The following is a 12,514-nucleotide window of genomic DNA, read 5'->3' on the forward strand; positions in this document are numbered from 1 at the left end:
ATGCCTGGTGCTAGTGGTATAATGTTATAATATTTTTCATTTGTTTTACAGAGTTGCAGGTATTCTGGAATGCACTAGATTTTTAAGAATAAAACATTTTTAAAAATATTTATGTTGTGAACACTGATGAATAGTACAACTGAAAACATAACATTTGTACAGAATGTTGACATAAACAAAACATACATCAACATTCATTTTTAATTCCATATCCAAGACTTTGATATTGAGCTTGGACTGCTCGGGCTTTGATCAGCAGTTTATTGTGGCTTGGCTTCTTTTGACAGCCCTGGTGTCCATTTTATAATTATCTACTTTAATACTGCAACAGCCCACCGCTTTCATTGCTTTTAAAAATTAAAAATTTAAAAATTAAAAAAACAGCATACCGGACACTCATGCCCAGATTACATTGGAACTGAACACAGGTGACAGGATCTGTCCTCCCACTCTCGCCCCCCCCGCACCACACCACACCCCAACATTGAAAGACTAATTTGAAACCCGGGATTGTTTGGAATTCCCGCTTTCCTCCTCCTCGGCCGTCTCCCCCGTACGCTTGCGCCGGGGGTTTCTCTGGGGCTTGTGGGTAGTGGCGTCCTCCCTGGCAGCATTTTGGAAATCGGAACCCTGACACAGAAAAGCAGAGTGACAGTGGCAGGATGTAAATGGAACACCAAAGCAGGATCATTCTACAGTGAAGCATAAAGCATACTGTGAAGTCATATTTAAACCTTTGTCCACTGCATGGCTGTCATTTGCATTGTAGTTGCTCCAATGAGCTTTGGTATGCACTTATTGTACATTGCTTTGAATAAAAGTATCTGCCAAATAAAAGTAATGTAATGTAATTGGCCTCCTAGGAAATCTGCGGAACTGGGTTCTAATTGGTCGTGTGTCCTGCCAGGAGCAGGGTGGGTTCAAGCTGGACACGGTTCCCCTGGTTACCGCTGCATTAGTCTTCATTCCACCGGGTGCCCATAGGGTACCAGTCACTCTAAGTGAGAGATGCACCTCTCCTCTGATTGGTGCTCACTCTCTCCTATAGTGCACCGCAGGCCTGTTTGGTGTGAAAAGGGTGAAACGCTAAAAGGCATTACAGCTGTAGTGCTCTGTGGTCACAGGGCGCAGGTCATATAGCGCAGGCTGAAGGGGCGCAGTACAATGGAGGGGGGGATTCTAAATTGCAGGGGAAGGCTTTTTAAAAATAAAACATTTTAAAATGAGCATCGATTTCACCTTTGTTCCTTTGTCCGAGGCGACTATACTTTCACTCTCCGCTTCAGACAGGTTTTTCTCGAAAACTGGAGTCTGCCAGAAAAAAAAAAAGGTTTGACTTCAGTGATGTATCCCAGGGTCACTCTGTTACATTCCCGCAAAGGTGTAAACCTTTAGACACAGACTGAAAATCAAAGCATAAAAACGCACTAAAAGCAATGGGGTCCGATTCGACGGTGGAACACAACTTAAATAAAATCACAGAACCGAGCTCAGACCACAGTGCGATTTGCCGGACCCAGGAATATCTCTCGCCCTTTAGCCCCTTTTAGCTCTTACGCAAAGCGAGCAGCTGCTGCTCTTGTGGAAGTCGGTCGGTCTCGCTGTGTGCGGAGCAGCGGCTGAGCTGAAGGCTCAGCCACACATTTCGTCTCTGTGCCCAGCCACCCGGCGCCTCCACCTCGTACAGCCGGTCCCTGTCCCGCTCCTGGGCCTGCAGGTACTTCCTGCAAACTGCACAGAGACAGGCACCATTTTAAAGCCTTTAAGCATAGGTTCTTTGAAATGGTTTTTTTTTCTAAATTCTGATCAGCCTTCTAGAACTCTATTGCTTTGAATTACCAGTAGCAATTGTTACATCAGCAACATTCTAATCTCATAATTGTGATCTTAACCCTTAATGCATCTTAAACCTTAATGGGTTATCCAGCACCTGAGGAAGTTCCTTTACAATAAAATGCTGAAGGACCTGGTCTGAGGAATGATTATTGAGCTGTAACACATTAGCATCATGTACATAACTGTTTTTATTTAAATTTTTTTACCATTGTTCATAATTCATAGTTTTATATTAAAAACATGGCACAAAATTATGGGATTTTTGAGGGTGCTGCATTTTACCCTTTGAATTACAGCAGGTAGGGGAAGTCTACTAATACAACTAAACTTATTTTTTAGTTCTCTATCTGAATGATTTTGAGACTGACCTAATCCATCTATATTACAACTTACTTTTTTTAGAACATCATAAACTTTTTGATATATGATTTATGATGCAGCTCTACTTTCATTTTCTCTAAATCAGCCAAACTGCATTTACAACAATTCAGTTCAGCAATGGAGGTGCACAGGATCCAATCAAATCTTGTTATAATATTAAAGTAATCATATTGCACAATATGATTATGCACTATTCATATTCAAGTTAAGGCCAAAAAGGCTTCTGGCTTTTCATATGCTCACAAGGAACACGTGACTTAAGTTATTCTCCATTTTTTATCTTCAAACATTCCTTGTCTCTTAATATTTCACCAAGACAGCTTCAGTCTTGTACAAACACCGTTCCAACCCTCATTCTTGGCCGTTGCAACAGATAAGGCACTCATCACTGTTTTTATGACTGAAGCATCAATCACAGACAAGTCAGTCTTTGACCCGACACGTGAAAATTCATCTGCACACCAACGCAATCACCTCACTATGGACATTTTCTAATAACTACAGTAAAAGGTATGGGAAACGTGTCAGAAAATGTTATAAACACCTGAAATTAAAACACAGACAGGAAGTAAGCCCAGGGTCAGGCAGTCAAGTTATGACCGGTGCAGCTGAAAGTGAACTCTAGGGTTCGAGGTGATTCACCCTGGGACATGCCGCTCGACACCGGGCGGCTGATTCCTATGAATTCCTCCTCAGCGTATGACACGCAGAAGTCCTCCAGCATCCGCAAGGCCAGTCCTCTCCTTCTGAACTGCGTCCGCACGAACACAGTGTCCAGCACGGGGAGCAGGTAGCACAGACCACTGCAGCCGTCACACAGGGCACCTGAGCACACACCATGTCATTACAACAATAATAATAATAATAATAATAATAGATTGCATTTATTATGGTACATTTCATGATCTCAACCTGCTTTAAAATGAAGGAGGTTCACCTCAGCCACCACCTGGGTGATGCAAGGCAGCCATCTTGCGTCAGAGAGCTGCCCATGCATCAACTGAGGTGACGGTGCTTACTGAGCCAGTTACACTGGAAAATGCTTAAGAGCATTGAGAGATTGAGAGAGATGAGTTGGGCATTTAACCATTTAGCTAAGGGTACGCCTTAATCGATGCATGCGCTTGTTTTTCTATGCAACAGAACAGGGCCAAACTGGTCACGGACAACTAATGCGTTCCGTGTGTAGTTGTTTTTTTTTTTTCCAACCTCTGTTCCTAATTTCTAAACTTCATTAGTCCATTAATTTAATCAGCTTGGCTTGGTTTTTCATTCAGTGCACATTGCAACTAAAGACTGTGCAGTAATCTCATGCATTTTAATGCAGTGTACTGTGGGTAGAGCATTGTATATGGTCCACACAATCCACACGTTGCATATGCAGCCCTACAGGATTTGATTTCTAGGCCCTTGCTCTAGTACAAAATCTCCATCCTAAGCACCCTGTGATACATACTCGCACAATGAAAGTAGAAATGTATGTACATATGCACACAGAAAACAAGAGAATGGTCCACATCCAACTCTGTGTATATGATTTCTAATCATCCTTTATTGACTTATCTAAAGCATTTGATACTGTTGATCACGCTATCTTTATCAATAAGCTTTTTAACGTTGGGCTGAGCACCAAAGCAGACTGATGGCTTGAAATCGTTCTCCAAGTTTTTTTCCCGGGGTGTACCACAAAGGTCTATTCTGAGTCCAGTACCGTTTCATTTACATTAATGACCTTGATTCAGATGTGAAGAAGTCCTTTAACTCTATTCAGGCTACTCTCAATGAGTTGAGCCTGGTCTTAAATTCGAATAAAACGATGATGTATTTATCTAGATCATGCCCCCAGATTGTTACTGCTTATATATGAACAGTAGATAGGAAAATGATTTATTAAGTGTCTTCCTACAAATATCCGGGAATATGGCTGCATGAAAAGCTTAGTTTTAAAATCCGCATCTTTTCTGTACAGTGTTCTATGAGTAAACTGACAGCTTCTTGCTTCTCTTGGCCAGGGCCACCCAAATAATGTCTGTATATGTTCTGCTGAGTGTCTACATGAATCACTCATTAGTGACTGGACCAAATATTTGGAAAGATGTGTGTTTTTCCCAAAATTCAGTTGTGACCATTTAATATAAAGTTACAAATACTTGGCACGCAGGGAAAATTTTCCATGAAAAAAAAAACACATTATCTCTGATCAGACCCAGCCGCTGGTAAAAACACTATACAGTCCTTTTAGGGCCACACCCACCCCTGCACCACACAATTAAAAGTTTTTCTTTTATGTTGGAGTACTCTGGAGTCACAACAATATTCCTGTTAAGAGCCACCAAAACTCTAGGGCCGAGAATCTTTACTGGAGCACCGCAATTCAATAATAACATTGCCAAAAAGTTAGAGTCACATTGCAGTGCTTTTTTACAGGCAGTAACTTCTGTTAGCTTTGCTACAAGCAGCATATCCAGCTCTGGGGACATTGGCGTTTTGTGCTCCTCCATTGATTTTTTTTCTGAAAGTAGGCGTGGCCCAGGACAGTTAGGAATAGTATGGAATGTTCTGCAGACCACCTCTTACCTTTCTGTTTCACGGTGTAGAAGCCAGCAGCCTCCCCGTCCTGCCAAAGAATTTTGGCCACCTCCTTTTCGGGGTGAGGAGCAAAACAAGCGTCTGCATCGGGGGGCCTCTCCAACACCCCAAAAATCACCTGACTGAGGAGGAACAGCACCACCCTCTCCCCCACAGACTGCACCTGCGGGCGCACACAGCTGTATCAGCCTGGACACACCCGAGAGTCCACAGCTATCATAAAACTTTGGTCGTTAACTGTGACTAAGAAAGATTTAGACAGTTACATTTCTTGCTGATAATTGAATTTAACACCAAGTAATTATCAATTACATTTTTTTTTTTCAATCCCACCAAATTTGGAATGTAAAATTCATGATCTATGTACAAGCCTGCTCATACATGGCCCCTGCTGTCGGCCCGCAACAGTGCACGAGAGGAACTTCTGGCTCTCCTCTGAAACACACAGTCTCTGCCAGCCGCTTCTTTTCACGCCGCAGTCACGAGCCGCTCATGTGCAGAGCAGGGGTGGAGAAGACCCAATCATACGCATGTGCGAAGAGCAAGCCACGGACACCCAGATGGCCAACAAGGTGCTCAAGCAATGAACACTGCTACTCCTGCCGACTGAATCCCACCCTTTATCACCTGGGCAACGCTACACTGACTGTGTGCCGCTCCTGCGGGGCCGTCAGCCACAGTCTGCACAGGCACGTGACCGTCGGCACAGTCAAATCCGAGACCGCGGTGCTCACTCATCATGTGCCACAAGCAGCACTTTTACCAAGTGAACTGCCCAGCAGCCCTGTAGCAACTACATTTAATTGTGAGCGAAAATTAGACAAATGTTTAACAAATCCTGACCATAATGTTTGCATGTACTACAGGCATAATATACGATTCCATGGCGCGGAGGTAATCCAGGTTCTTTGCTAAAATTTTGCACATGCACAAAACCAGTATTAAACGGTTTTGACTCAAATGAAAAATCTCTAATTTCAGTCCCTGACCATTATTATTATTATTATTAGTAGTAGTAGTAGTAATATTATTTCCTGAAGGAAGGCCTGTTAAATTATTGATTCACACGGGATGTCTAGTGTAAGCGAGCTTACCCTAACAAGCCCAGATCTGGAAGTGTTGGAGGTCTTTAAGACATTGCTCACTGTCCACCATGTTCCATTCAGATAGACTGCAATCGCTGTAAGAATGACAGATTTTGACAAATTTAATTAAGGACAAAACGACAAAAACAACAGAATAATAAAATAAACCTGTGTAAAAGAGTTTAGGCAAACGTATCATCCACTGACCATGAGTCCCATGTGTGGGTTCACAGAGAGCCAAGATGGTGTGCATTGGGTCTCCATTGCCAAACAATGAGAGGTGCTTTATATTGTTGTGGGAGACTTCAACCTGTGAGGCACGTTTTTATGGCATGTGAAAGTGGTAGAATATACTAAAGTAAAAGGAATTCCGAATATACGGCCAACTGTATATCTGCAACGTTGTGTCACCTTCGCATGAAATTAAATATTGGATGAGTTTCAGGTTACAAAATGACTTGATAAATACTGACCTTTGCACCAGAAGGAAGAATAAACCAGTCGTTCTCGGAAGGGCTGTTCGTTTCCAGGCACGTCATAAAGTCTTCCGCACTCTTCTTCAACGTATTGTAATTCAGGAAAACTGTGTCAACTGGATAGTTTTCCTCTGAAGAAGTTAATTTTTGTTAATTCCCCACAACCTAAATTGACATATTTTACTGATATTAGTTTTCTTACGTACGTATACGCACAAACCTTTTTACATTTGCCAATTATAATTATTAGCTTGTTGTTATATTGTGTGCTGTGTAGTAACAATATTACCGATAGGTGGTGGTAACATAACTATAGTCAGAGAACTATATAGTCTGAACTTCAAAATACGTTTCCTACTTGTTCTATATGACATTGTTTAGAACACATTAAATGTCAGCAGTTCTCTGGTAAGCATTTAAAATACCAGACTAGTTAGTAAAGGCTTCAGGAATATATTGCAAATATAATTATTTAACGTCATCTCATATACGTTACATGAAAACAATTAGTTTGGAACGTAGCATATATAATCATCTAGCAAGCAAGCCAGTTGTAAAGTGTTCAACGATTATTTTAAAGTAAGCTTCAATGCTAATATTAACATAAAACCTATTACGTTGAAGACCGGTCGCTAAATTTCAAATACTTTACGTACTTATACTTGAGTTAAGGTGTAGCCTATTTTATTTGTCAGACATTAATTTTCTTACCTGCAAGTTGGACGCCCTTTGAAAGGGTTTCCATTTTGTATTTACATATATCTATCTGCACTCTTTTACAACAGCGCGACCTAGTGCCGTAAAACAAAACAAAAAGTCACCGCACTGCAAAGATTATTGTCTGTTCGTTTTGGGTTTTAGGTCTCTGTACAGTTCCCAAAAATTCAAATTAGGGTGTACTTTGAATACCCACTCGGAAAGCATTGTCTTTTAGGCGTTCGCAGGAATTTAGACATTTAAACAGCTTGTTATTTTCAGTCGAGGTAATATAGGCTGCCTGTTAGATCGTTTCTCAATTCTGGCCCTACACTCTAAGAAAAAGGGTTCATTTGCTTGTCTTCATAGGGTAACCCTTTTGAGTTCTTTATAGAACCCTATATTATAGGTCCCAAAGGTGTGAAAATTAAATTAAGATTAAATAATTTTGCCCAGAAAAGATATGGTTCCTCTATGGACATGGAGAAGAGCCTTTTGGAACCCTTCTGAGAGTGTAGACTCTGCAATGACGCCGACAGCATGCTGATTTGATTTTTTTTTTGTACTTACAATTAAGCTAAATAGCCTACATACGGCTTGCTTGAGCTTGTAATTGAATCCTGACTCAATTATTCTACACACATTTCAATTAGATGTCCCCTGTTGACAACAGTAGGCTATATTAGCGCAATTACTGAAAATATTAGCCTGCGGAAGATGGAAAATTTGTGCTCTCACACATTTTCACACTGGAATTGCAGACTAATTCCGTGGACAGCGTACTGGTGGGAGATAATTAATCCTGAGTAATTATGTTACAGAATTATTGTAACAAAATTACTGTGCAAGAAAAGGCTTGCACTACCAGGAAAAATGCAACAAAGGACCTCGCAGAAGTTTTATCTAACACACTTGTATTATGTGGACTTAAAACGGTTTGCTGTGTGGGGTTATGTTTATTATGAACCCTTATTGAGGAAGATTTATTATCGGTTCAAATACCATGCATCTATACAGCTGGTTGTGTACTGAAGAAGATCAGGTTAAGTGCCAAGTTCAAACACACAAATGCAACCACCATGCGTGTCTTGCAACACCCTTGTCTTAAAGCTGGCTCCACACACCTTCACCCAAAAAGCCACGCCTTTGACTGGAAAAGTCCATCAAGAGAACTATGTTATGATAGCAGTCAACTCAGAGTAAAGGTCAGGGGTCAACTGCAGTGTGCTTAACTTGAGTTTAATCCTCAGGTTTACACCCCTTGACCACATAACTGCATTACAACTGGAACAGCTAATCCTTATTTCACATCAGATTTGAATAGCTGACTGACAGGTCATTATTACAGTTAAATAGTGATAATTCTATTTAATTAAATGATGGTTAACATGTGAAACTCCTCAGTTGGACACTGTTAAAAAAAACATGTTGTGATGGACAAAACTGCCACAAGGTGGCGACATGGCATTGTGAAATATCATACAGTGACAGTCACCCGACACAGTATTGAGTGTCATTTGCCAGGCTCTAAACCTTACCCTATGACAAGCCTGACCAGGTACTAATAAACAGTTACTTCTGACAAGTCATGATCTTAGCTCACTTAGAATCAATATGAGGGGGTGATTCAAAACAAGTCAATGACCAAATTATTACAGTGACTAAAACCTGGAATTGCTGGAAACCAATATCACAAACTGCACCTTCTTTTTTACAAATGCTATGGAGACTTACCTGATATGTCAACAAACACCTGTTGAGTCACTATATTTATTCATGGTCAGTTTGAAGAAAACATATTTGTCTGTTAGACCTGTTCATTGTAAAATACTGTTTTACAATAAGGTTGATGTCTCACAAATTGTATACTTTTGGTGATTCATTTGTTCTTAAGGGGAAACAAGCCTGCCTGTATAGTGTGTGCTCATCAATGCAGGTGACAGTCTACATTGAATGCACATTTCAGACCAGTTTTACAAGCCTAGGGAAAGATGATTATACGCACATCAAACCAGGAGCCTGGCTGGGTGAGAACAACAGGAACATTTCAGTTGAGCCCGCACACTAAAATTCACCTTTATTAAATAACATTTTGACCCTGTGTGGATCTTCATCTGGTCACTTGACCTGAAGTCACACAAACTGTATATATTTGGTGATTAATATATCCGTGTGTATATTGAGTTCCAGTGTCTGAGCTCTGCTGAATTGTTCCAGTTGTACAGGCATATCATTGTTTTTCAATAATATTTTAAATTAGAATAATAATAATGATCAGCTAAATGAGCAGTGGAAAACAACTCTTGTGTTGAGTGAGTAATTTTAATATTTGGTTTCTACTGGATTCATAAACGTTTAGCACTGTGAACTTTGCTGTGTAGCAATATCAATAGTAAAAAATTATAATTATGGCTTCTATTTTGGAACATGATTTGTTAAAGAGATTACGGAGGAGGAGGAGTGAAGTTTATGCCGCTGTTGCTTTAATGCTGTTGCTGGGCGGTCGCGTCTCGGTAATTGATGGAGACAGGTCCTGCTCTGGTTGTCCCATTACATTCAGGGCCACCGTGCGTTGCTTTTCCTTGTATTTATAGGGCAGCAGACCCCCGGGCCCTTGGCCTGCTGGGAAGCTAGCAAAGTTGCCCTGCCGCCGCCTGACATCGCTGTCGGAATACTGCGTTTCCCACCGACGCAGCACGCAACAACGTTTTTAATTATCGCTGTTTGCTCACGCAGCGCCGCTCCCCTGCGCCGCAGGGAATTGAGCCAGTGCATTCCCGAGTGGAGATCACGCGCGCGGATAAGAGGAAGGCACGCTAACAGAATGACTTCTTATGCTCCGTTTTTGGTCTAAAGTATTCCGTTCGTTTTTAAGACCACAGTGTTCTTGAACTATTATTTCTATATCGTAGGCTATGTGCTCTTTTGTGTTAAGCACAAGGTGATTCTTTGTCTTTTTCATGTTTGCTATATGGCTCAACTTTCTCTATCCCTTTCAATCTAATAAACTTTGTTTAGATAAAGTCCACATACCAGAATTGTGCCCTGCTGAAATGTTTGTTAGGACTGAAATCCAGCCTGGTCTTCTGTGATTTCCTCCCCTTGTTTTAATCCCATTATGCTTTCTAATCCTTTGCAGAGCAAACCACAAACTTCCCACTGGGAAATAACAGGCATTTCTGAAATTCTTGGTGCGGGGTAAAACCTCAGTTTCCATTGTGAAATCTGTTTTCACCATGCTGTGGGCGCACTATAAGAGATCAACTGGCACTCAGCTGTTAGGTTCTGAAGATATTTTGGCATCCGTGCCGGTGCTGTTGTTCAGGGGACGAAGATGTGGAGGAATTTTGGCCGGTTCGGCACCTGTGCTTCTGACGTCTTAAATTATATGCAGGAGCTATACCCTATGCCCACTTTTGACCAGTTGATAAACATATACAGCGTCCTCATTCTCAGCTGTTGTTTTGATGACATCATCAAGAGAGAGCTTGAAGTATTTGTGAGTCGTTTCCTATGTCCTTTGTCATTTTCTCAGAATTGACAAACTTGGTGTTTGGGTGTGATGGGAGATTGGGGTTTCAGGAACCTGATGGGTGGGGCTACACTGATGCATGCATCTGAACCAATCAAAATGCTGGGATCTCCATGGAAAAATACTGTGATTGGATCAATGAGAAAGGCATGAAAGTTCCACACTTTTTGGTGGCTCATTAAGTTTGTGAAGCATTCTGTGGACCCTGTACTCCACAACGAAATAAAACAATTATGAAAGGATCAGTGGAACTGGTCTTTTTTTTTTGGTCTCTTTTCAAAGGTCTATCAAACTCCCACTCTGCATTCACACCTTATATATGCTAAAATGCCACACAATGTATTGATTTTTTATTACTGTATTACATATGTAACACTTTCATTAACTGGGCATAAGAATGGCATAACATGTTCACTGTGTATTAAATTCTTTGTAGCCAATATGAATATAGTAAAAAAAAAAAAACATAGCGGGTAAAGTTCATATGTCATTTTATATTTCAAGCCTTTAGCAGTCATTCTTATGTTCAAATTGTTGAGATTTATAGTTACTTTAAAATGAAAGATTTTTCACACACACACACACACACACACATTATCCCGTTAATCTGTGTTCTGGAAAAACTCAGCCTAAGAAATATTGACCAGGAAAATCACCCTGAGCTCAGGTCAGATGCTGCAATCGTGTGTTATTTGGAATTCTGTAATCTGTATTGTACAGTAATAGCAAAATTATAATATCTACATTCTCCACAGTCTAGGATGATCCAGAAGTGATGATTTGATCTTGGACCCTTTTTACCTATTGATTGGTGGACTTTGCCAGGGTACAGGTCAAAAGTAAGAAAAAAACCTACTTCAGTACAACACCCCACCCTAACACCTACACCCCTACACCCCCCCCCCCCCCCCACCCCACCCCCAGTGAAAACTAAGATGATTGAGCAGCCCAGGCTGAGATGATTTAATGCACAATACTTCCTGTCTATCCTGAACCAGATGCCTTCAATACAACAGAATGACCTAACCTCCCAATCAGATCAGATTAATTTTTTTACCTGCATGAAAAGAACACTTTGAACCTACTTAATCACAAATAACAAGACTGCTAGTGACTCATTTATTTATGGGGAATATATTAGGTTCTTGGTTCAGTCGTGGAGCAGGCCCAGCAGAGCCAGCCGCGGGGATGAACACTCTGTGCAGTTATTTAGGGCCTCACAATTCACTGGGCCACATTATAAAAAAAGTTGTTTTTTAAAAATACTTTGGGGCCACAATAATGTTGTTGCTTAGGGCCACTGAAACCCTAGGGTCAGCTCCGAGGGCTGACTCCAATATTGGGCCTGATCACCTGTGGTCATCGTTTTGTCTTTTTGCAGCGAGTCACCCATCCATTCAGCGGTTCCTTTGTTGTGGGTCCCTGTCCCTCTCCCGCCTAACCGCGAAGCCGAGCTTTGGTTCCGTCTCCTAGCCCGTCGGAGTGCTGGTAGGGTGAGGCTGGAGTGAGGTGTAAATTGAAAGCTGTGGTGCCTTTTTCATCAATCCGTCTTTTTCGGCAACACGCTGTGAAAATGGAGAATGGAGTGTTTGCGCGAGCGTGCTGCAGCTGTTTATCAGCGAGAGCACGGCAAGCGTGACTCAGTGAAGAGGGAGAGAGAGAGAGGGGGAGAGGGAGAGAGAGCGAGAGAGAGAGAGAGGGACAGAGCAAGAGAGAGATAGGGAGAGTCCAAGAAAGAAAGAGTGAGAGAGGGAGAGAAAGAAAGAGTGAGAGAGGGAGAGAGAGGTGAGAGAGAGGGAAAGGGGGAGAGAGGAAGAAAGCAAGGGAAAGCGAGTTAGAGGGAGAAAGAGAGGAAGATAGCAAGGGAGAGCGAGTGATAGGGAGAGAGAGAGAGAGAGAGAGGGAGAGATAGGGAGAGA

At 41.6% G+C, this 12,514-nt stretch overlaps 1 protein-coding gene across 4 annotated transcripts; it reads right to left on the bottom strand.

The window, feature by feature from the left end:
* Positions 1 to 94: 94 nt before the first annotated feature.
* On the bottom strand, positions 95 to 10,414 carry fam169b (family with sequence similarity 169 member B). Of its 4 annotated transcripts, none has more exons than XM_064313854.1 (9): positions 10,097 to 10,414; positions 6,365 to 6,474; positions 6,099 to 6,201; positions 5,901 to 5,986; positions 4,795 to 4,969; positions 2,860 to 3,042; positions 1,558 to 1,731; positions 1,240 to 1,311; positions 95 to 630 (listed from the first exon to the last, which is right to left on the bottom strand). In XM_064313854.1, the coding sequence occupies exons 1-8, from the start codon at positions 10,299 to 10,301 to the stop codon at positions 1,283 to 1,285; spliced, it is 1,065 nt and encodes a 354-aa protein (XP_064169924.1). In that variant the 5' UTR covers positions 10,302 to 10,414; the 3' UTR covers positions 95 to 630; positions 1,240 to 1,282. The 4 variants fall into 4 exon arrangements, with proteins under 4 accessions (XP_064169924.1, XP_064169923.1, XP_064169926.1 ...); XM_064313853.1 differs by having other exon boundaries at positions 6,365 to 6,498; positions 10,097 to 10,413; XM_064313856.1 differs by lacking the exon at positions 10,097 to 10,414 and adding an exon at positions 7,079 to 7,206.
* Positions 10,415 to 12,514: the final 2,100 nt, after the last annotated feature.

This window comes from Anguilla rostrata, chromosome 16 (genome assembly GCF_018555375.3).
Source record: "Anguilla rostrata isolate EN2019 chromosome 16, ASM1855537v3, whole genome shotgun sequence".
Classification (NCBI taxonomy): Eukaryota; Metazoa; Chordata; class Actinopteri; order Anguilliformes; family Anguillidae; genus Anguilla; species Anguilla rostrata.